Source organism: Onychostoma macrolepis, chromosome 19 (assembly GCF_012432095.1).
Source record: "Onychostoma macrolepis isolate SWU-2019 chromosome 19, ASM1243209v1, whole genome shotgun sequence".
Lineage (NCBI taxonomy): Eukaryota > Metazoa > Chordata > Actinopteri > Cypriniformes > Cyprinidae > Onychostoma > Onychostoma macrolepis.
Window position 1 is genome coordinate 17,585,250 of NC_081173.1, and position 23,615 is coordinate 17,608,864.

The following is a 23,615-nucleotide window of genomic DNA, read 5'->3' on the forward strand; positions in this document are numbered from 1 at the left end:
ACATTGTTACCAATAGAGTTCAATGGAACTAACAACCATAGTTAGCTAACGATGCTTTTGGGAAACGCACCCCAGGTTGTTTCAAACTTCTTCCATTAAGGGTAACAGAGACTACATGCTTCAATGCTGCAGAAATTTTTCTGTACCCTTCCCCATATCAATACTATCCTGTCTCAGAGGTCTACAGACAATTCCTTGGACTTCATGGCTTGGTTTGTGCTCTGAGATGCAGTGTTACCTGAAGGACCTTATATAGACAGGTGTTTGCCTTTCCAAATCATGTCCAATCGGACGGATGATCAGTGGAAACAGGATGCACCTGAGCTCAATTTTGAGTGTCATGGCAAAGGCTGTGAATACTTATGTACATGTGATTTTTTTTTTTCTCGTTTTTTATTTTTAATAAATTAGCAAAGACTTCAAACAAACTTCTTTCACATTGTCATTATGGGGTATTGTTTTTAGATTTTTTTGGAAAATAATTAATTTAATCCATTTTGGAATAAGGCTGTAACATAACAAAATGTGGAAAAAGTGATGCACTGTGAATACATTCCGGATGCACTGTACAGGGGTGTTGTATGTTGGTGGAAAACCAGAGCCTGTGTGCTTTATGTGCTTCTCCATGTGGAGATCTTGAAAGAGGTGTGGGCCAGATATTGAATGCCACGAAGCAGCCACACAAGTTATATATTTTATTTTGATGACCTATTCAGTCAGTTTATAATGTTATAATGTATTCTATGTTATTGTTGTTTTTCCTTCAGTCTGGTTAATAAAACTCAGTTCAGTTGCAATTCATATCTGTTGTCTTTCTTGGTCACATAATGAAATACAGTGTTTATAGAAAATCTTACAGTGAATTTGAGGAAAAAAACAACTATTAATATGTTAAACTGTATTCGTCTCTTCAACCCCATTTCCATCTTCAACTCCGTTACCCTAGTCTCAACCCCGTACTCCATACTCGGAATTTGTGCTCTGCATTTAACCCATCCAACGTGCACACACACAGCAGTGAACACACACACACACACTGTGAACACACACCCGGAGCAGTGGGCAGCCATTTATGCTGCGGCGCCCGGGGAGCAGTTGGGGGTTCAGTGCCTTGCTCAAGGGCACCTCAGTCGTGGTATTGAGGGTGGAGAGAGCGCTGGACATTCACTCCCCCCACCTACAATTCCTGCCGGCCCGAGACTCGAACTCGCAACCTTTGGATTACGAGTCCGACTCTCTAACCATTAGGCCACGACTTTATGTGATTCATAAATAAATACCACATAGGCCACAGGGTTTGTAAGATTCAAAGTTTTATTCTCTAACAAAAATGAACTGGAAAAAAAAAAGTACAAAATTACAACAAATTAAAATATGGAGTGTAATAAGGATGTTTTTTCTGATTAAATCAATCAAATAAAAATCAGATCAGTGCAATAAAACAAGCAAGACTGGCTTCATTTCTGTATATAAGACATTGTATAAGTCTCAAAGGCAGTAGTTAGGAGCATGCTAAAGTCAGCAGACACTGGACTGTGTGTGTGTGTAAACTCCCTCATTAGGAATAAGCCTGTTACTGTATTTAGCGTAGGTAGGGAAGTAAATTGTCATTAAACCACTCTCGGGTGAACTGCAGGTGATCTCCATCAGTGGCGAGGAACACAAGCTTCCCTGCAGAATCCATCTCTGCCAAACCCAGGTGATCCTGGCCAAACAAAATAAAGGTAGATAAATCTCTAAGTATTTAAAAAGAAAACAGCACTCTTTCTGTAGGTTGGTGGGTTAAATGTGGATAATACAGAAGAGGAAAAAAGCCAACAAGCTTCAGTTTACCTCTGTATAAATAGCACTTTCCTGCAGTGTTTCCAGCTCTTTAGCTTGACCAGGTTTATAGAAGCCAAACCACTGACAAAGACAATTCAATTAGTAATAGTTCAGTCCTCTTCTAATTCAATAAAAGAGAGATTGATGTACCTCAGAATCCACAGGATCCACCATAGTGTCCTGCAGGAACTTAACCATGACAAACTTATTCAGAGACATGAGATTTTTCTTGTAGGTCTCATTCACCACCTGACAGAAATAACATTCATTTACACCACATGCACAAACATATCTATTTTTAATAATAATTTCTCCCTTATCCTGTAACTTACCCGCTCCTGATTGATGTCAGCAAGAAAGAGGCTGTGCTTTTTATACAAGTCATCATTGAGGGGATCGTGCCAGTATTGTGCCTGCACCAAGCTAAAATCAAATGACAATCAATTTGCTTGACTAGTGAATGTTCAGATGTGTTTCTGAAATCATAAAATGGTCTGTTGAGAAGCCAAAAGCAATCGTGCACGCACTGTTTTTGAACTAAATCAGTGTAGGCTCCTGAGTTTAACATCTTGCGAATCCAGTCACAGATATGAGAGCTTTCACCAGGGCATCGTGGAAGACCAAACACTCCTGTGATTTCCCCAAAAAAAAAAAAGGAGGAAGAGAGAATCACATGTCTGACAAAAAAAAAAAGCATGTTAAAAAAGATATGTTTGAATCATGTGGTTTTAGTCGCTGAATAAAAACAATTATTAATTTATAAAAATTTTATTAATATTTATTAATTAATATTATTTTCACTAATCTTGCCAAATGGTAGCTTATATCTAATTTTACATGCTGTAATGTGACTGTCTGCAAATGTTATAACCTATTTCCAAGTAAATTTTATTTTTACTCAGTAATTCAAAATGGTTGCATTTCCTGAAGCAACATAACTTGTGAAATCAAAACAGGGTTGTTGTACCACGGTGCTAACCACTTTCAGGAACAAATGTACTGCTGTTTTTAGCAAGTACATCAACCAAAGAGTCAGCAGAGCACATCTGTCATATTACCTTGATGCTGCCCACCAACTGAGACGAGGTTCTTCATTGGGGGATCTGGACAGCGCTGTGCAACTGCCCGCCTTACGAAACATTAAACAAGATAGAAAGGTAAAACAACATGGATAGGACTTCTGACAATCCCTTTCACAGACTGGTTTGAATAAATAACCACTTACAGAAACTGTGACCCCTGGGAGAAGCCCATTGCATTGTAGCCTCCCTTCAGTTTAGGGTCCTGAGACAGCTGATCACATACAAAAGACACCTGCTCATTAACATCCATGAAGAAGCCATTTTCAGTGTCCTGTTAAAAAAAGAAAGAAAGAAACTAAATCTTTTTATTTGAAACAAAAACAGGAATGAGAAGGAGGATGTGGACCTGCTTTACCTGTACGATAGTCTTGCCGATCATCAGGGAAAGCACATATATTCCTGGGACTTCCTCTTCCACCATCTTCTTTATTGCACCCATGCTCAGTGGATTGCAACAACTGTCTCCTACAAAAAGGTGAACAAATAACAATGATAATTAGCAATGATCTAATTATCTTTATGGTAAACTCAGTATGTGTGTTTCTGTTAATCTGGTAAACATGTTTTCATAGGTCATGGCACTACAAGGTGTTTATTAGACAGACAATTTTATGTTATTATTATAAATAATAAGCAGATGTGTATTGCAGAAGATCATGATAACCCCTACTGACAAAATGTTAGATTAAATGAAACAATTAGGAGCTATTTTACTGTATGGAATTGTGTATTAATAATGAGGAGTACAAACAAATGAAATGTCAAACAATTATAAAAAGACTTGTAATGATTAAAGTCACTTAATACACTACCATTCACAAGTTTAGGGTCAGGTTTTTCTTTTTGAAAGATATTAATACTTATATTCAGAAAGGCTGCATTAAATTTTTTTTTTTTTTAAATAATCCTGAAAAAATTTACATAAAAATATCCAGTCTCCAGCCTTATAAATGTAAACATAATTTCTTAATATTTTGAGGAAACTGTGATACATTTGTACACGATTATTTGATATTATTGCTATTTGAGCATTTAATATAAAGTTCAAAAGAACAGTGTTTATTTCGAATAGAAATATTAGGTAACATTATAAATGTCTTTACTATCAATTTTGATTAATTTAATTTCATCTTTGCTAAATGAAAGTATTAATTTATTGAAAAAAAAAAAAAAAAAAACTGACCCCAAACTTTTGATGGTTAGTGTACAGGTGCATCTCAATAAATTAGAATGTCGTGGAAAAGTTCATTTATTTCAGTAATTCAACTCAAATTGTGAAACTCGTGTATTAAATAAATTCAATGCACACAGACTGAAGTAGTTTAAGTCTTTGGTTCTTTTAATTGTGATGATTTTGGCTCACATTTAACAAAAACCCACCAATTCACTATCTCAACAAATCAGAATATGATGACATGCCAATCAGCTAATCAACTCAAAACACCTGCAAAGGTTTCCTGAGACTTCAAAATGGTCTCTCAGTTTGGTTCACTTGGCTACACAATCATGGGGAAGACTGCTGATCTGACAGTTGTCCAGAAGACAATAATTGACACCCTTCACAAGGAGGGTAAGCCACAAACATTCATTGCCAAAGAAGCTGGCTGTTCACAGAGTGCTGTATCCAAGCATGTTAACAGAAAGTTGAGTGGAAGGAAAAAGTGTGGAAGAAAAAGATGCACAACCAACCGAGAGAACCGCAGCCTTATGAGGATTGTCAAGCAAAATCCATTCAAGAATTTGGGTGAACTTCACAAGGAATGGACTGAGGCTGGGGTCAAGGCATCAAGAGCCACCACACACAGACGTGTCAAGGAATTTGTCTACATTCCTCTCGTATTCCTCTTGTTAAGCCACTCCTGAACCACAGACAACGTCAGAGGCGTCTTACCTGGGCTAAAGAGAAGAAGAACTGGACTGTTGCCCAGTGGTCCAAAGTCCTCTTTTCAGATGAGAGCAAGTTTTGTATTTCATTTGGAAACCAAGGTCCTAGAGTCTGGAGGAAGGGTGGAGAAGCTCATAACCCAAGTTGCTTGAAGTCCAGTGTTAAGTTTCCACAGTCTATGATTTGGGGTCATCTGCTGGTGTTGGTCCATTGTGTTTTTTTGAAAACCAAAGTCACTGCACAGTATCGTGAAGGACTCCACACATCCCTCCCACAGTCTCTTCCAGCTTCTACCATCAGGAAGACGGTACTGGAGCATCAGAGCCCGCTCTGCCAGACTGCTCAACAGCTTTTTCCCCCAGGCTGTGAGAGCCCTGAACTCAAATCACCCCGCCACTCTCTGAACCCCCATACAAACCCCCTACCTCCTGTAACATGGACCATCTGAAACTTATGGAACTTTTTTTGTGCAATCGAAGTGTGCTACACACAGGTGAGTGGGCCTGTACAAACCACCTGTAGTAGCACACTCTCCTCTATTGCGCACTAGTCACTTTTCACACACACTGCTGTGTGTATAAAAATCCCACAAAAAGACTCTGTAATATATGTACATGCTCCTGTACTACAAATCATCCTGCACTGTTCCCCAGCCAGCTGCTGACTCACAATGTTTCTCTTCGCACATGTACAGTATTTATCTGAAGCACTCGTATAGTTTGTATTTTTTAGTTTATGTATAGGTAAAAACAAACATTTTATATATAGTATATTTATAGTCAAAATCTATCAGTAGGATAGTTGTGTATAGGTTTATATTGTTTTACTTCATTGCTGTATGTCTGTATTTATGTAGTATGTCCTGTGAGGCACGACATTTCGTTCCACTGTATGCCCCCGCATGTAGCGGAAAGACAAAGCGCAACTTGACTTGCACCCGTTTACCAAGAAATTTTGGAGCACTTCATGCTTCCTTCTGCTGACCAGCTTTTTAAAGATGCTGATTTCATTTTCCAGCAGGATTTGGCACCTGCCCACACTGCCAGAAGCACCAAAAGTTGGTTAAATGACCATGGTGTTGGTGTGCTTGATTGGCCAGCAAACTCACCAGACCTGAACCCCATAGAGAATCTATGGGGTATTGTCAAGAGGAAAATGAGAAACAAGAGGCCAAAAAATGCAGATGAGCTGAAGGCCACTGTCAAAGAAACCTGGGCTTCCATACCACCTCAGCAGTGCCACAAACTGATCCCCTCCATGCCACGCCGAATTGAGGCAGTAATTGAAGCAAATGGAGCCCCTACCAAGTATTGAGTACATATACAGTAAATGAACATACTTTCCAGAAGGCCAACAATTCACTAAAAATGTTTTTTGTATTGGTCTTATGAAGTATTATAATTTGTTGAGATAGTGAATTGGTGGGTTTTTGTTAAATGTGAGCCAAAATCATCACAATTAAAAGAACCAAATACTTAAACTACTTCAGTCTGTGTGCATTGAATTTATTTAATACACGAGTTTCACAGTTTGAGTTGAATTACTGAAATAAATGAACTTTTCCACGACATTCTAATTTATTGACATGCACCTGTATGTGTGTGTGCAATATGAAAAAATTTGAAAGCTAATGTATGCAAAACCTTAGTGTCAGTTTTTTGTTGCTAAAGCCACTGTATACACAAAAGCCTTTTTGTGACGTGACCACTGTATATTACCCTAATGATTGACATTATTTAATGACTCAGACCTATTATTTATTTGATCAAGTGCGGATGTGTGTCTCACCCATGCCGTGCCATATCACCAGAGGGACTGTGGCATTAAATTTTCCCCACGATGAGCCACACAGCAACAACAGACACCCAGACACAGCGAAGAGGCGAGGAGCCGCGGATAAACCCATACTTGAATCCGAGCCTGAAGATGTGAACACATTTACATCCCTGTTAACAGAAAACACTTACAGGAAGGGAAAGCACTGAAATAAGGAAGTGAATAAGTGAAGCTGTCATCCACAATTAATTGAGTGGGCTTTCTGCGACACACACTTTTAAAATGTCAAAAGCATTTTCTCACGGTACACAAACACATCTAAAGCAAAGACAATTTCATAGCAACTTAACGAGCAATGGCCTTCAAAATCGTTTCCCTTTGTAATATTTGCGATTATACAACCGGGAGCCTTGATAATGCTACGCTAAGAAAAGCTATAAACATGTTAATACATGTTTAAACGTACACATATTTTCAGTTACAGCCATTGTGTACTTACTGCGATAACTTTCTGTTCATTCAATCACATGACAGACGAAAACACCGCTCTTGTCAAACAAATGCGTTTATGGCTGCAAATATTAGACTTATATGTCATTACATTACACCTGTCTTATACAGTCAGTCGGTCCAGAGTGTTTAGATTGTGATGCTAGCTTTACAGAGCAGGAAGTCTCAAAATGTCATGTGATCAACAGGAACTATGGCTTTCCTGAAATGCAACATTATTGTGAAGCCGTGTCGGCATTGATGTTGCTGGTGTATTGAACATTTTGCACTTATAGAAGTAATTAAAACGGTTTGTACGGCTATGGAGGGGTCGAAAACGGATCTTTTTTTTCTTCTAAAGCATCCAGCGACTGAGTCTTACATCTGTTTAGGAAGCATGTTAATGGTAAGAATAAATAAAAATCGCACCATATGTCAAATTCTGTATTTGTATAAATAACATTATTTGTGTATATAACGTAACATATAAATTAAAATACAAACCTTTGTATCATGTTTTTACATTAAACTGACGTTTTTCTCACTTTTTTTACATTTCATTTCATATGCTAAGTCTAGAAAAGGCAATAGAGGGACCCAAAACTAGCTCTTGAAGGGTAAAAGAACTGAATTGCATCTTGATTTTCTCCAGGATTCAGGTGAGACAAAGAATGTCATCTGTTTCACTGATGCTCCTGACATAAAGATGTTGGATGTTGTGGCGGATGTCAGCTGATCTGTTCTGTTAACCTTTGTGCTGTTCAATAGTCAGATGTTATGTTCAGAAACTGTCATGTGCTACACTAGAGAAAATGGGAATTTAAAACCTACATGATAAGGTATTTTACATTGTCATGTGCTTGGACATTTTCAGTAAGGTAATACAAGAGGTTTAGGCTTCCCAGTAGATCAACCTCTGAGTGAGTGAGTGAGTGTCATAGTTTTTTTCTTTTTATTTATTTACCAAAAAACATTTAAACACGAAATAGTCAAAACATATTACAGCTTTCAAATGAGGAGCTTTCTGATTTATGCCAAAATATAAGGAGTAGTCGTGCAATATAACATCTGAATAGCAATAAATTATATTAAAGGCCATAGAAAAGATCTGAAAAAAAATCTTTGCAGAACATTATTCAGTAAAAGCTGAAACAGACACATTTGCATAATGAATGATGAGGAAAATTGGTATTTGGCATGATGGATGGTCCAAACAGAAGAGGAAGACTAACAGAAAACGGACTGCTGATGTCAAGCACTGATAAGGAGAACTAAACGGCAATTTATGAAAAATGAATAAATACAGCATTGATCCCACGATTGTTGATTAGTTTTTGATGAAACGGCGCCTCAGATTGAGTGAAGCTAATGGATTTTCTGAAATGTCTTGTTTGTGTTTCAGTATTTGTGGATGTCATACTTAAACTAACTCAAGTACAGTCCAAAACTTACACCTTTGCAATCATGGCACTACAAGACGGTTACTCCATTAACTCGACCACGGACGACCAGGACAGCGACACTGCACCACTTCTAGAGAAGGAAGTGGAAAAAATCACAGGTTGGTCTGCAGTTTGATCCTCCTGCAGTCTGCATGAAATGTGGTGGTTTGTTTTGTGCATTAAATAGGTCTCGTCACACATATGCTACCATTCAAAAGTTTGGGGTTGATAAGATTTGTTTTTTTGTTTGTTATTGAAAGAAACCCCTTACCAAATCAACTCACCAATGATCAAAATACAGCAAAATATTATTACTATTTAAAACAAATGTTTTCTAGTTTAATATATTTTAAAATGTAATTTATTTCGTAGCAAAACTTTGTATAAACAGTATTTTAATAGTTTAAATCAATGGACTAAAGTTCCGTTCAGAATCTGGTTTAAAGAATGTAAATCACCTTTATTTGAAAGACAGTCAAGACTACTGAGATGGGTCACCTTTGACCCTGACTTTAAACCAGCAAAGTCTGATGGGACGTTTCAATCTTGGTATAGACTTGGCATCACTACTTTTAGTTCAATTTCCTCAAAGGGAGAATTAGATAGTTATCAGGAGATCTCTGATAAGTATGGTCTGGAAAAATGTGATTTTTTTAGATATCTGCAAACCAGGACTTACTTCAACAGTGAAATAAGATATTTGGAGAAGCATGACCCCAATTTAGTAGATTTATTTATTGATGTCTATAAAAATAAGGATAATAAGAAACTTGTCTCAAAACTTTATTTATCTATTCAATCCAATAAAGAACACTCAACTAGGGAGGTTAGGTTAAAATGGGAGAGAGAAGCCAGTCTTGCTATTTCAGAAGAAGAGTGGTTGAATATCTGTTCTGTTCAGGCTACTTCTACTAGTTCTGGTATGTGGAGAGAATTCTGCTGGAAGAACCTTATTAGATACTTTATAACCCCCAAGTTAAAATTTACTCAGAATGGTCAGACGGGTAGTGGTTTGTGCTGGAGGAAATGTGGGGAACAACTAGCAGATCACTTTCATGTATTTTGGAGCTGCCCAACCATTCAGCCATACTGGCAGGAGGTAACACAAGTAATACACAATATTTTTGATGATGCAATTGATTATTCTTTTTCTACAATTTATTTGGGTAACTTGCCAGCTCATTTGATGGTGAGAGACAAGTACTTATTAAAGATATTGTTAGCAACCAGCAAGAAAGCTGTAACACGAAAGTGGCTCCAGTCTGAACCTCCAACAAGGTCTGAATGGTTGGACATTGTAACCAGTGTACAAAATATGGAAAGAATCACTTTCACATTAAAATTACGGATGAACACATATCTTCAATACTGGGAAAAATGGATTGTGTCTATGTCTTTATGTTCTGTAATTTGACTTCTGTATGTTTCTGTTAATAAGATCTATGTAAAGATGCAAAGGTGACCAGCCAACTGTTTGCCAAGTTCTGTTGATATTCCTATTCTTTAATAATAATAATAAAAAAATAAATAAATTAAAAAAAATGTAATTTATTTATATTTTCTTCTGATATGTTGTTTTAACAATGTTGGAAACAGTTGTGCTGCTTAACATTTTTGTGGAAATGTGATAAATTTTTTCAGGATTTAATGTGCCCTCATTGAATAAGAGTATTAATTTCTTTCAAAAAGACAAAAAATCTAGTGCACCTTAAACTTTTGAAGGGTAGTGTGCTAAGTGACTATAATCTTTACCAGTTTTTTGAATATATGTAACTATTTAAAATTTCAGAATATGTTTGTATGTGTGACAGTGCCTCCCAAATGCTGCTCTGCACGATGCAATCTGGCTGCTATGATGTTCTTTGGCTTTGCTGTGGTCTATGGTCTTCGTGTAAATCTCAGTGTTGCCATGGTTGCTATGGTTAATGGAACCAATGACCAGTCATCATCCAATAGCAATATATCAAACGAGTGTCCAGTACCCACCCATACATTTGACAACAACAGCCAAAGTTCAGAACAGCCAGATGGGGTAAGACTAAACCGCATGCAGCATTTCATGCACCAAACCTGGTGGGTCTCCTCATATGTCATGTAATTTTATAACTTATAATACTTATATATATAAATATATATATAAATATATATATATATAATACTTGGTTCTTGTTCTATTTCATTTTCTTTTCCTAGATTCCAAGATACCCATGGAATCCCGAGACGCAGGGAATGCTGCTCGGTGCTTTCTTTTTTGGATACCTGTTTACTCAGATCCCGGGAGGCTACCTATCAGGTCGCTTTGGAGGAAGCCTGTTCCTTGGTGGTGGTGTGCTTGGAACAGCCGTCCTCACTCTCCTCACTCCACTGTCAGCACAGCTTGGAGCCAAGTGGCTGTTTGCCTTGCGTGCACTGGAGGGATTTGGGGAGGTTAGGGGGTGTTTGTAATTGCCAAAAAAACTCCACAATGATTCTCAAATAGATAAAATAAATCAGTCTTTTTTTTTTTTTTGTCTAGGGTGTGACTTTTCCTGCCATGATGGCGATGTGGGCCCGCTGGTCTCCTCCATTGGAGAGGGCTCGTCTGATGACGTTCTCAGGTGCAGGCTCTAGTTTTGGTGCCTTTGTGGCTCTTCCTCTCACTGGCTTCATCTGCCATAGTCTGGGGTGGCCAGCAGTCTTCTACTCCTGTGGTGAGGGAAAATGACATTTAATTTATGGATGCATTTATATACATAATAGTTTGGGGTCAGTAAGGTTTTTGTCTGTTTGTTTTGAAAGAAATTAATAGTTTAATTATGCCTATATTCAGAACTTGATCAAAAGTGCCAGTAAAGACATTTATAATACATAAATGCTGTTCTTTTGAACTTTCTATTCATCAAAGAATCCTGAAAAGATTTAGGACTATTTCCACAAACATATGAAGCAGCACAACTGTTTTCAACATTGATAATAATAAGAAATGTTTCTTTTGAATATTGGAATGATTTCTGAAGGATTATATGACACTGAAGACTGGAGTAATTGCTGCTGAAAATTCATATTTGGCATAAATTATATTTTAAAATATATTAAAATACCAAAAATTTAAAAAGTATTTAATTTATATTTTTACATATTATACAATTTAATTAATAAATTGTAAGAATATTTCACAATATTTGACTGTATTTTTTTTATTAAATAAAGCATATAGAGCATAAGGGACTTTCAAAAACTTAAAAAAAAAAAAAAATTTACTGACCCAAAAATTTGGAAAATTATATGTAACTAAATGTATTGGTGTAGCATCTACTCCAAGCAAAATGCTTGAAAGTAATTGTTTTATATATGTGACCCTGGACCACAAAACCAGTAATAAGGGTTTTCATCTGGAAGCTGAAGAAAAGCTTTCATTGATGTATAGTTTGTTAGGATGGGACAAAATATTGAGAAAATCGCCTTTAAAGTTGTTCAAGTACTTAGCAATGCATATTACTAATCAAAAAATAAGTTTGGATATATTTACGGTAGGAAATTTACAAAATGTCTTCATGGAACATGATTTTTACTTAATATACTAATGATTTTTGGCATAAAAGAAAAATCTATAATTTTGAGCCATACAATGTATTGTTGGCTATCGCTACAAATATACCCCAGCGACTTAAGACTGGTTTTGTGGTCCAGGGTCACATATGATATATGAAAATACTTAACAGTCTTTACTCTTGTCTTCATATTTAATGTAATATAATAGCGTCATATCTTATACATTAACGTGTTTTTACCACCAGGTGGTGTCGGGTGCCTCTGGGCAGTGTTTTGGTTTATCTTTGTGTCAGATGATCCCCAAACTCACCCAAGAATTAGTGACAGAGAGAAATATTACATAATTAACTCAATAGGCTCACAGGTATGAACTAATTTTATATTTGAATTTTTGATGATGTATACAGTTGGTCTCATTCTTTATTCATCAAGTAAATCATCCATGCTAAAAATAAATAACTATATGTAAACATGTATTAGAATATGTTATTGAATTTAAAAGGAATCCTCAAATAACATGAATTTCCAGCATGCCTTCCTCTCCATAATTAATCTGTGGTTTAGATCTGTGGGCATTTATATTGATTTGATATTTTCTCTGTTTATAGGGGATGGCACATGGTTGGTCAGTGCCTATATTATCTATGATGTTATCTGTGCCTCTTTGGGCCATAATCATCCCACAGATGTGCTCTAACTGGTCTTATTACACTCTCCTCACCTCACTTCCTACCTACATGGACACTGTGCTCCACTTTGATTTGCGACAGGTGAGGCAATTTGGATATTTCGATTAAATCAGCCTGGTTGAAATCCTGTGTCTCACTCTATTTTATTTCGTTTTGTCAATCAGAATTCGTTCCTCTCCGCTCTGCCATATCTGGCTGGCTGGGTGTTCTCAGTGGGCTCAGGTGTGCTGGCAGACAACCTCCTGGAGAGGGAGCTCCTGAGTGTCACAGCTGTCCGGAAAATCTTTACCTTTATTGGTATGAATAATAAATATCTTATAAATAAGATATTTATGATGACAGAGTGCCTGTATAAAGTGTGGAAATAGAATAGTTATGCTAGGTGGTCAAAAATTTGGAATTGTTACATTTGAAATGTTTTTAAAACACTCTTATGCTAATCAAGGCTTGATCAGAAAAACTGAAATATTGTATTTTGTAATGTATTGAAACATTATTACAATTTTAAAATGTAATTTTTCATTAGCAATTACTCCAGTTTTCAGAAATGTGATCCTTCAGAAATCATTCTAATATACTGATTTGGTGCTCAAGAAACAGTCTTACTTTCCTCAGGCTTTTAAATGAAAGTGTTTCACAGTTTCAATAAAAATATGAATAAGCAAAAGCTGTCCTCAAGATTGACAATAAGAAGAAATGATTTTGAGCAACAAATCAGTATATTAGGATGATTTCTGTAGGACAACGTGACACTAAAGTGTTGCAGTTTAATTGTTTTTATTAATATTTTTATGTTTTGTGTCCCATAGGTCTGTTTCTACCTGCTGCTTTCCTGTTTGCTGTAGGCTTCACGGGCTGTAGCGGTGTGCTGGCTGTGACATTTCTCACTTTGTCCAGTGCATTTGGGGGTTTCAGTGCTGCTGGTGTCTACATTAACCAGATTGACATTGCTCCACGGTACAAAACCAAGACTGTCTGGCTGGTTTATATGTCACAATTAATCGGTCTGCTCAAGTAGGCCCTATAGAGCTGTTCATACAACAAGGATTTCTTACGGGTTTTTGAATTTTTATTTAAAATATCGTTTGAAATGTTAATCTTCATCCGGGTTATATAGGACAACAAACTGAACAGCTCTGTGCTAAAACTCATGTCCATCAGTCTATCCATTAAGTTACCTTTACAAGCTTCACTTTTATTGCAATAGTTATATCCAGTGTTGGGGGTAACGTATTACAAGTAACGTGGGTTACGTAATCAGATTACTTTTTTCCAAGTAACTAGTAAAGTAACGCATTACTTTTTAATTTACAAGAAAATATTTGAGTTACTTTTTCAAAAAAGTAACGCCAGTTACTTTGTTTTCCCATTTATTGACTGACAAGTCTCCTGTCCCCATGTTGGGAGAAATCGGAAGTACAGACGCGTTGTGTGCGCATATAACTTTTTATATGAAAAACAATCAATCAAGCCCTGCTCATATTTAAAAAGTAACGCAAAAGTAACGTAACACATTACTTTACATAAAAAGTAACTAAGTAACACAATTAGTTACTTTTTAAGGGAGTAACGCAATACTGTAATGCATTACTTTTAAAAGTAACTTTCCCCAACACTGGTTATATCTCCTTTTTTGCTCTTTTCTTCCAGGTACGCAGGTACACTTCTAGGAATCACAAACACTTTTGGCACCATCCCTGGCGTTCTTGCACCAATTGTAGTGGGCTACTTGACCAAAGATGTAAGCTGTGTTCTTTACTTTGTGTAACACTGCAGTAGTTTAAAAGAATTCATCAACTAAAGCTGACATTTTTATATGTTCTCCCTTCCTTTGTTTTCCGAGCAGCACTCAGTTACAGGATGGAGACACGTGTTCTGGTTGTCTGCAGGAGTGAGCGCCTTTGGAGCCATCTTTTACGTGATCTTTGGCACTGGAAAGATTCAGAGCTGGGCAAGGACAGATGAGGAATCAGACACAGATACACACAGTTAAACATTCCAGTTGACCAATTCAGAGGGATATGAGGACTCTGCTTTTGAGTTTTATCCTATACTCAATACGTACTATCAGACAGAAGTTTGGACAAAAAAAAAAAAAAAAGTGTTATTCTAAAGACGAGCATAAAATATGCCTATTTTATAACTGTTTTAAAAAATGGACCAGATACATAATTCGTATATGTGTTATTTTATAGTTTTGATTACTATTATAAAAAAAAAAAAAAAGTAGCATGTCCAAACTTTTGACTCTGATAGTATTAATAATACTTTACTCAGGGTTTTAAAAGGGAAAATTTGTGCCTTACAACAAGTGCCTTACAATATGTAGTGTATTAGTCTGGCAATATTTATTTATTGCTGAACAATTCAGACTTAATCATAATACAGTGGAATGGAGAATTCAGAGTAATTCCATTTCTCAATCTCATTCAATTAAAAAATATACTCTGGACTTTATACTAACTTTCAATCAAGTGTAATTTTTATTACAGTAGTGAAACAGAACAGATTTAGGGGTTTTATCTAAATTTAATTACATTTGAAAATACTTGTTAATAAGCACTTTAATTCATTAATAATGAAAATACCTTACTTCTTGGGACCAGTGCTGTTCAGGTCATTTTAAACTTGTTAATGAAATAACTGTACTCCATTAATTGTGTCATTCAGTTCAGCACTCGGCCACTTGGTTTGTTACAGATTTACTGACAGATATAGTCCATTCATATTTACTGGAATTTGCCAGACATGGTACATTATTGTTTTGAAACTTGTCTTTCTTCAAGTTGAAATTTTTATGATGATTACATTAAGCTAGTGCAATTTAATTCTTTACATGTTTGGTAAGCTTGTGCACAATTTTATTTTTTCAAGAAGTTCTTACATTAAGTTTCACTTAATGTTTATGTAGTCATACATTAATTGAGCCACAATGGCCAGCACTTTTTTTTTAATTGCATGAATATCTCAATGCTGAAAATTGCCCAGTATTACTATTCCATTTTTTTTTAAATAAGTCATATTCATGTATGATGTTGATCATGCTCAATAAATACAATTTAAGTTTTTACAGTGCAGTCATATTCCATCTGTTTTGTCAGCACTTATGTGTTCTTCGATATGGATGAAAGATCATTAATCAAACATTTGTATTCCTATGAGCGATTACATAGTTAATAACCCCATCATTTTAATGGATACAGTATAAATAATATACGAGGCATTACAGTCAACTTGTGGCATTTGGGGACTTGATTTCTCACAACAACAGTCGGCAGATGGCGCAGCACATCGTTGATAAATGGCTGAATTATTAGAATGCCTCTCAAATTTTAGATCAGATAGTACTGCATGTTTAAATGTTATTTATCTTAAATTTGTGTATTATGATAACTAAAACAGTCAAGGGGCAATAATACCAGATATATGAACAATATCACTGCCTATGGCAGATGAGCTCCAACACTTTCAACTTACCTCAGCATTGTTGAGAAAATGACCCGGATGTACTTGACTGGATGCGGCAAGATCTCACGTGCTTATTTACAGTGTGACACTGATGTAAGCTTGACGATTGTCATGTAACCTTACTGGGCATTTTAACATTTTGTGTCATTAAGATAGTGCTAACTTTGATGTAATATATCGATTTTTATCAATGAGACAGCGAATATCTTTGATTATTTTAGGTTGGTCTCTTTAATCCTTCCTATCACGACATTGTAAATACACCCTTTCCATATCTTTTGTGTGTGTGTGTGTGTGTGTGTGTGTGTGTGTGTGTGTGAATAAATGAGCGATCTTTAGTCCAGCCCGGCATACCATGAGGACAAACATACTGGTAGAGTAATAAAATAACCTTTCTTGTGTTACAGTTTTACTAGCTGTTCAAAGGAGCAAAGTATTTGCTCTATGAACTTGATCTTGCCCTACCATACCCTGTTATATTGTTTAATATTATTGTAGATGTGTCTTATTTTGCTTTCCTGCTTGAAAGACAAAGTCGAGGAAACATTAAGGTAATATATGAACTGTTGGTCTTTAGATGGGTGAGATTTTAAAATAATAATAATAATAATATAATATATTAACTATAAGCAACATATTTTTAAGTAGTTGTGAACTGAATAGGAATCGCTTCCTTTCATACATGGACAATTGCATTTTCACCAAAGGTCTGAGACAAGCCCATGGTGTTCTCACACATGCAGATTTTTGTTTCTCTGACCCCTGACCTATTTGCATTACACCTTAAAAATGCACAACGCATGGAGTGGATTTGCAAGTGGAAGTTTCTTGCCTTGAGGGGGAGGTGGAGGATTTCTGCAATTCAGTTTGTTTTTTTCTTAATTATAAAAAGCCTTTAGGTTGATCTAATATTTATGACTACTTTTTTAAGTTATTTCATTTTAGGTTTAAAAGACTTTTATTAAATGCTATGTTGTTTAACTAGTGTTTTAATTTTAGAACTAGAGTACAGTTGTTTAAATTAATGTCAAGTCACGTAGCCTATTTCAGAACTGATTTAAAGCTAGAAGTCTGAAGGATTTTTTAAACAGTTTTAGCACCTCCGAAGGTGCACAGCATTGCTATCATTAAAATACTTTTTCATTGACATAACATTTGCATCTATTCATTTAGCAGATATTTTGGTCCAGACTGACTTATGATCATTCGAAATGTCAGCATTGCTGCAATATCAAATTTCAAGAGTAAACCATAATACAAAGCTATCTTGCAGTGAGGCCTGCTCTGTGTTTGAGCCTTGAGGGAAAAGTTCAGGCCTTTCCTTCTGTATTGCATGACTCAACAGTGAACTCATGCCAGGCATTGACGTTGATTCGTGGCACAAATTCCCCATGCCCTCCCCCACACTTGTTGAGTGCCTGAGATAGAAATCAAATGGCTGTTTATCTGGACAAATAGATATTAAGCCTGTTAGCATTGCGCTGCTACATGAACCTGGTAAACAGGCCAGACTAGATCAAGAGTCAGCACAGTATACAAAAAGACAAATGGTTTGAAACAGGGCAGGATATGCTGAGGTGTGTTTGTATGTTGGGGTGGGACTTTAGACAGCTGTGCTGTGAATAGTAATCATCTTTTGTGTGTGTGTGTGTGTGTGTGTGTGTGTGTGTGTGTGTGTGTGTGTGTGACCAAAATAAGAAAGAAAGGTGGGAATCACTGCAGTTCACATAGCACAATCATGTGCCAGCTTTTTTAAAATTACTTGTTGCTTAATGCATAATTCTATGTACTTCCATTTCTAGTATTACTGTTAAAGAAGACTATGATAATGACTGAAGAGACGTTTAAAAGGGTTTTTTGATTATTTGCTTGATCTGCAGGTTTGGGTTGACGTAATCAGAGTTGTTCAGTCTTTTTTGTTTAGATCAGTTGTTTCTCAACCATCAAGTTGCCTGGAACTTTTTGATTTTAAACTTTTTGATTTTATATTTAATATTTCTTATTTCAGAATTATATACTGACAGCTATTGCAAGGTCTGGTATACAAAGCAGTACAGAAACAAAATGGCAAAATTAAAGTTAAAAAAATATTTTACATTAATAGAAATTTCATGAGCACATCGCGATTGTTTAATTTATTTATTTTTATGTTTTTATTATTATAATGTGCAGTGTTCAATGTGTTGTTGACTTCTTTTTGTGGACACAAATTGTATTAATTCCATTGTTCTCCTGTAATTTCACACACTTTATTACAACTGGTGCATTTAGAAAAAAATAGTTTATACTGTACTGCCCTGCATGTTGTCTCATTATTTTAATGTACATAATTCATCTTTTTATTTATTGTCTATTGACTATGCAAACCATTGCTTACATGAAGGACATCGACCAAGGACAATTACAACAGTACACTGTTAATTCAATTATGACTGAGTATATTTTATTCAAATAGCCAATCAATCCATATCACTGTTCTTTGTGTAATCATTGTTTATACAAGAGAATGTGAAGTGAGTTGTGTGTTACCAGTATGCCTCTATTATGTTTTTTATGTTATATTCATGATTTTTTGTATTATTATTTCAAATACTTTTATTATATTATGTCTGTTGTGTCCCCATTTTGCTTTTACGACTGCAGCAATTCTGAGCTGCATGAACGTAAAATTGGATGATCATGTTCTCCAGCATGATTTGAGAATGAGTCAAAGAGCAAACTGTGCTTCAGTGGAAGCAAAAACATCAGACTATCTGTACAATGGAGTTTTCATGATCAATGTAACAAAGAATCTTAAATAGATGCAGAATCTTCAATGATTCTAAAAATTATTTTGTCCATGCTAGGATGTTTTAAAACCTTAAAACTTAATTTATAACCAAGTTTAATATTTTTTTTCACATTTGAATGAGGTCCCTGACTTTTAGACCCCAAAGCATGCTGCTCTGATTGTCACAGTATATGTCATTTGACTGTGTGTCTGTGCTGCTCTTGACTGAAATTAGCAGCTGTCGACCGAGCATCTGTTACCTAGAGGAAGAGAGAGTTGATCGGAGGTTCAGGGGGACATGCCAGCTCTTTGAAATAAGGCTATGAGGAATGTATGGCATTGAAGACCTGTAAGGCACTGAGAAGAATTAAAGATTCCCCACACTCTAGAACTCTGAATGCATGAAATGCATACAAACTAAGGGAAATTACGAAAGGTTCGCTGCCTCTTATGGGCTTATGTTTCAAATTAGGATAGTTTGACTCTCACTGTTCAGCAAATAGTCCTGATTTCATTTGAATCTGAATAGATGAACCACTGGGTGGAGATGCATCTGAAAGAACAGACCTGAGTGCCCTTATCAACTTGGTGCTGGTAGTAAATTGCTGACTAATTTGCACACAGACTGGGCTGATCACTGTCTCTGGGATAAAAGACTGGTCGTTTCATAAAATAAAATTCTGATTTCTTACATTCTTCTAAAACTGTTGTGAATAAAAGCATGTGAACAAGATGTCATTACTGTGAGAATAAGCATAAATACGAGAAAGAATGAGAAAATGAACAGCTTGCTGGCTATGCATATATTGTACACACAGAAAACTCGTGTTGCATAAAATGAAACTTCGCAGCTACTTTGACCAAAACCAGAGAATTAAATGTGAAATAGTTTAAGAAGTAGGCCTAAATGTGATGAACCAAATGTGTGAACCAAATTCAATCAGTGAGAGATAGGCCACGTAACGTATTAAGTTTTATAGTGATATAATTACCGTCATTCATCATAAGGAGACCAAAAATGTAAACATGTGTGATAAGCATCTTGTGACAATCTAAATTTAAAATGGAAAGACAAATTTCTAGTATGCATTAACATTCACGTTAAAAAATAAAATAAAAATAAATATATATATATATATATATATTATTTATTTATGCTATTTTGTTAGCTACATGGTATGGACTCAGGCATATATTTTCCCATTATGTTTATCGCAACATATCGCAAATATTTGTAAAAATAAAAATAAAAATAATAATAATAATACTATTTCATACAGTCAACCAGATGCTCAGTAAAACAAAGTAGTGACGCAGTTTGTCGAGGCGGGGAGAATTTCGCTCGATTGTGTGTGATTTGCGGGTCGATCAGGCAGAGAGAGGAAGCGGGGGGTTGCAGCCCAGTCGGTCCTCCTCCCGTGTATAAATTCTCCAACCAAACCGTTTTTCTTCCTCTTTCTGTTACCTGGCAAAGGGGAGCAGCAGCTGAGGAGTGATCTCTCAATCTTGGTGAGTACTTTATTTGTTGGTTAGGCCTTGGTTTTTTACGCTCATTAATTCCCTTCTGAGAACTTTTGGACAATTTTGAAGGATTTTCTTCAGGTTGATGGTATTTTGAAATTTTCAGCGTTGTTTCGTTACTCGTTGTGCTCATCACTTTTGGTTTCTACAATGGTTTTCTTTCTGATTTGTTTTTTAATAGTGGTGTTTTTAATTTTTTTAAATTAGTAGTATATTTAGAGGAGATGGGGTTTGCTTGTTTTTTCTATTCTTTTCGTTAACGTCCATCTCCCAAAGATTGGGAACCGGGAAAAGAACAAAGGCACCAAGAGACCTCAAGTCGCGGGCCTGTTAAAAGCCTTCCACACATTCCCGCATCCAACAACTGTTATCAATGACTGGACAGCCAGATGTCTGCGTCCTTATGGATTCCTTTCTGACATTTTGGATTTTTTCCCTGTAACTTAACACCGCGCTACTCTAAAGAAACACGTGTCGCAGTTGCCTTATGGTGAACTAGGCCGGTTCAAACTCTTGGCCATCCATTACTTGTTACGAAATCCCCGCTCAAAAGTTTTTAATGATGGAAAGTCTTTCACTCATGCCTCTTTATCTAACTTTACTTTTCTCTTTTAATACAGAAACTAATCAATCATGGGAAAGGAAAAGATCCACATTAACATCGTGGTTATTGGCCACGTCGACTCCGGAAAGTCCACCACCACCGGCCATTTGATCTACAAATGCGGTGGAATCGACAAAAGAACCATCGAGAAGTTCGAGAAGGAAGCGGCCGAGGTGAGAGTTTAAACGCTTGTAGTGACTGTTTCGTGAATTTCTGTGAATTTATTGCGGCACATCTCCGAGTAAAAAGAGCCAAAATGGCGGCGGTAGCACGCGTTCCTGGGCTCAAGCCGGCTGGGTGTGGGAGTGGGCGGAGCTTAAGCGGTGCTTCACTATGACGTTGCAGATTCTGTAATGGCGCCCAGTAGGCCGCGCAACATGTGCACTGGTCCCATTCAACCTTTCAAGCAGTTCTGATTTTATAGTTTAACACTTAAAACCACTTGTGATCTGAAGTTTAATGTTTTAGAAGTTCAAAATGACTAAATGCCACCCTTTGTTTAATTTCTGTTTGCAAAATAGATGGGCAAGGGCTCCTTCAAGTACGCCTGGGTGCTGGACAAACTGAAGGCCGAGCGTGAGCGTGGTATCACTATTGACATTGCTCTCTGGAAATTTGAGACCAGCAAGTACTACGTCACCATCATTGATGCCCCTGGACACAGAGATTTCATCAAGAACATGATCACTGGTACTTCTCAGGTATGACTACACTCCACCCACACAGAACTGCTTTTGTGACTAATGAAGTAGGGTGAGGTTTAACTACAGTGCTCTTTCTTTTTCCTCCCCTCCTTCCAGGCTGACTGTGCCGTGCTGATTGTTGCTGGTGGTGTTGGTGAGTTCGAGGCTGGTATCTCTAAGAATGGACAGACCCGTGAGCATGCCCTCCTGGCTTTCACCCTGGGAGTGAAACAGCTTATTGTTGGAGTCAACAAGATGGACTCCACTGAGCCCCCCTACAGCCAGGCTCGTTTTGAGGAAATCACCAAGGAAGTCAGCGCCTACATCAAGAAGATCGGCTACAACCCTGCCAGTGTTGCCTTTGTCCCAATTTCTGGATGGCATGGGGACAACATGCTGGAGCCCAGCACAAACGTAAGTTTGTCTATGCAACTTTGCAGGGGTGGTGGGAAATGAGTTCTGTTTGTGTAACATCTTTCTTGGTGTATTTCAGGCTACATCTTAGTTGACAATGTCTGTCTATTTTTAGATGGGCTGGTTCAAGGGATGGAAGATCGAGCGCAAGGAGGCTAATGGTAGCGGGGTTACACTTCTTGATGCCCTGGATGCCATTTTGCCCCCCAGCCGTCCCACCGACAAGCCTCTCCGTCTGCCACTTCAGGATGTCTACAAAATTGGAGGTTGGTATAACATAACGTGAAGTTATTCAAGTTCTAAAGTCAAAAACTTGAATTGGTCTAACACTTTCGATTTCTCAGGTATTGGAACTGTGCCCGTGGGTCGTGTGGAGACTGGTGTCCTCAAGCCTGGTATGGTTGTAACCTTTGCTCCTGCCAATGTGACCACTGAGGTCAAGTCTGTCGAGATGCACCATGAGTCTCTTACTGAGGCCACTCCTGGTGACAACGTTGGCTTCAACGTTAAGAACGTGTCTGTCAAGGACATCCGCCGTGGTAACGTGGCTGGAGACAGCAAGAACGACCCCCCTCAGGAGGCTGGCAGCTTCAATGCTCAGGTTAGGCATTTTCCCCATCATCTTGATCACCAAGTCACTTTAATTCCAGGGTTTTTTGTGTGCATGTATACTAATTTGTTTATCTTTTTAGGTCATCATCCTGAACCACCCTGGTCAGATCTCTCAGGGCTATGCCCCAGTGCTGGACTGCCACACTGCTCACATTGCCTGCAAGTTTGCTGAGCTCAAGGAGAAGATCGACCGTCGTTCTGGCAAGAAGCTTGAGGACAACCCCAAGGCGCTCAAATCTGGAGATGCTGCCATTGTTGAGATGGTCCCTGGCAAGCCCATGTGTGTGGAGAGTTTCTCTACCTACCCCCCTCTTGGTAAGTTCATGTCATGCCAATCGACTCTTGCATCCACATTCTGAACTTTTGACATGGCTTTTTGTGCTAATCATTCTCCATCCACAGGTCGCTTTGCTGTGCGTGACATGAGGCAGACCGTTGCTGTCGGTGTCATCAAGAGCGTTGAGAAGAAAGTTGGTGGTAGCGGCAAGGTCACGAAGTCTGCACAGAAGGCTGCCAAGACCAAGTGAATTTCCCTTCATCACGCTGTTCCAAAGGTTGTGGTATGTTCATCCCAACCTCCTGGAATTTCTCTAAACCTGGGCACTCTACTTAAGGACTGGCTTATGCTGATTAAAACCCATCGGAAAAGTTTTCGCAGGAAAGGAAACCAACTTGGATTTAAAGTGTGGCTCCATTTATTGACTGATAATGCCTCTTTCAGTTGTTAAATTTGTGTTAATGGTTTAGAACTGCACCTGTTGCCACAGTAAAATTTGGAAAGAAGCTGCTGAATAAGAAACTAATAAAGGTATTAAAAATTGAAGT

The 23,615-nt window shown here is 37.2% G+C and overlaps 3 protein-coding genes across 5 annotated transcripts; 2 read left to right on the forward strand and 1 right to left on the reverse strand.

The window, feature by feature from the left end:
- Positions 1-1,304: 1,304 nt before the first annotated feature.
- Positions 1,305-7,218, reverse strand: ppt1 (palmitoyl-protein thioesterase 1 (ceroid-lipofuscinosis, neuronal 1, infantile)). Of its 2 annotated transcripts, none has more exons than XM_058754346.1 (10): positions 7,067-7,218; positions 6,580-6,737; positions 3,262-3,371; positions 3,050-3,177; positions 2,883-2,953; positions 2,352-2,454; positions 2,157-2,247; positions 1,975-2,073; positions 1,834-1,905; positions 1,305-1,705 (listed from the first exon to the last, which is right to left on the reverse strand). In XM_058754346.1, exons 1-10 carry the CDS (start codon positions 7,084-7,086, stop codon positions 1,583-1,585), a joined length of 975 nt encoding a protein of 324 aa, XP_058610329.1. In that variant the 5' UTR covers positions 7,087-7,218; the 3' UTR covers positions 1,305-1,582. The 2 variants fall into 2 exon arrangements, with proteins under 2 accessions (XP_058610329.1, XP_058610330.1); XM_058754347.1 differs by having other exon boundaries at positions 1,306-1,705; positions 6,580-6,711; positions 7,067-7,207.
- A 67-nt stretch (positions 7,219-7,285) lies between these two features.
- si:ch1073-513e17.1 (sialin) lies at positions 7,286-15,786 on the forward strand. 2 transcript variants are annotated; one of them, XM_058754344.1, is made up of 12 exons: positions 7,286-7,462; positions 7,631-7,715; positions 8,459-8,617; positions 10,310-10,530; positions 10,692-10,925; positions 11,014-11,188; positions 12,275-12,393; positions 12,638-12,799; positions 12,883-13,015; positions 13,528-13,675; positions 14,369-14,459; positions 14,565-15,786. In XM_058754344.1, the coding sequence occupies exons 3-12, from the start codon at positions 8,521-8,523 to the stop codon at positions 14,709-14,711; spliced, it is 1,527 nt and encodes a 508-aa protein (XP_058610327.1). In that variant the 5' UTR covers positions 7,286-7,462; positions 7,631-7,715; positions 8,459-8,520; the 3' UTR covers positions 14,712-15,786. The 2 variants fall into 2 exon arrangements, with proteins under 2 accessions (XP_058610327.1, XP_058610328.1); XM_058754345.1 differs by having other exon boundaries at positions 7,636-7,715.
- A 4,521-nt stretch (positions 15,787-20,307) lies between these two features.
- Positions 20,308-23,613, forward strand: LOC131526139 (elongation factor 1-alpha). The gene is made up of 8 exons (XM_058754264.1): positions 20,308-20,465; positions 21,098-21,254; positions 21,603-21,782; positions 21,882-22,178; positions 22,294-22,444; positions 22,523-22,779; positions 22,871-23,105; positions 23,193-23,613. The coding sequence occupies exons 2-8, from the start codon at positions 21,111-21,113 to the stop codon at positions 23,315-23,317; spliced, it is 1,389 nt and encodes a 462-aa protein (XP_058610247.1). The 5' UTR covers positions 20,308-20,465; positions 21,098-21,110; the 3' UTR covers positions 23,318-23,613.
- The last annotated feature ends 2 nt before the right edge of the window (positions 23,614-23,615 follow it).

What these genes read in the sequence shown, in the direction of transcription:
- si:ch1073-513e17.1 (XM_058754344.1), top strand. Translation starts at nt 8,521, where the DNA reads ATGGCACTACAAGACGGTTACTCCATTAACTCGACCACGGACGACCAG. An exon ending in GGAAGTGGAAAAAATCACAG is followed by an intron (nt 8,618 to 10,309) that starts GTTGGTCTGCAG and finishes TATGTGTGACAG; the next exon opens with TGCCTCCCAAATGCTGCTCT. An exon ending in TTAACTCAATAGGCTCACAG is followed by an intron (nt 12,394 to 12,637) that starts GTATGAACTAAT and finishes CTCTGTTTATAG; the next exon opens with GGGATGGCACATGGTTGGTC.
- ppt1 (XM_058754346.1), bottom strand. Translation starts at nt 7,086, where the DNA reads ATGAACAGAAAGTTATCGCA. An exon ending in ATGAACAGAAAGTTATCGCA is followed by an intron (nt 6,738 to 7,066) that starts GTAAGTACACAA and finishes TTCTGTTAACAG; the next exon opens with GGATGTAAATGTGTTCACAT. An exon ending in GGTGATATGGCACGGCATGG is followed by an intron (nt 3,372 to 6,579) that starts GTGAGACACACA and finishes ACCTTTTTGTAG; the next exon opens with GAGACAGTTGTTGCAATCCA.
- LOC131526139 (XM_058754264.1), top strand. Translation starts at nt 21,111, where the DNA reads ATGGGAAAGGAAAAGATCCACATTAACATCGTGGTTATTGGCCACGTC. An exon ending in TGCTGGAGCCCAGCACAAAC is followed by an intron (nt 22,179 to 22,293) that starts GTAAGTTTGTCT and finishes GTCTATTTTTAG; the next exon opens with ATGGGCTGGTTCAAGGGATG. An exon ending in GGATGTCTACAAAATTGGAG is followed by an intron (nt 22,445 to 22,522) that starts GTTGGTATAACA and finishes TCGATTTCTCAG; the next exon opens with GTATTGGAACTGTGCCCGTG.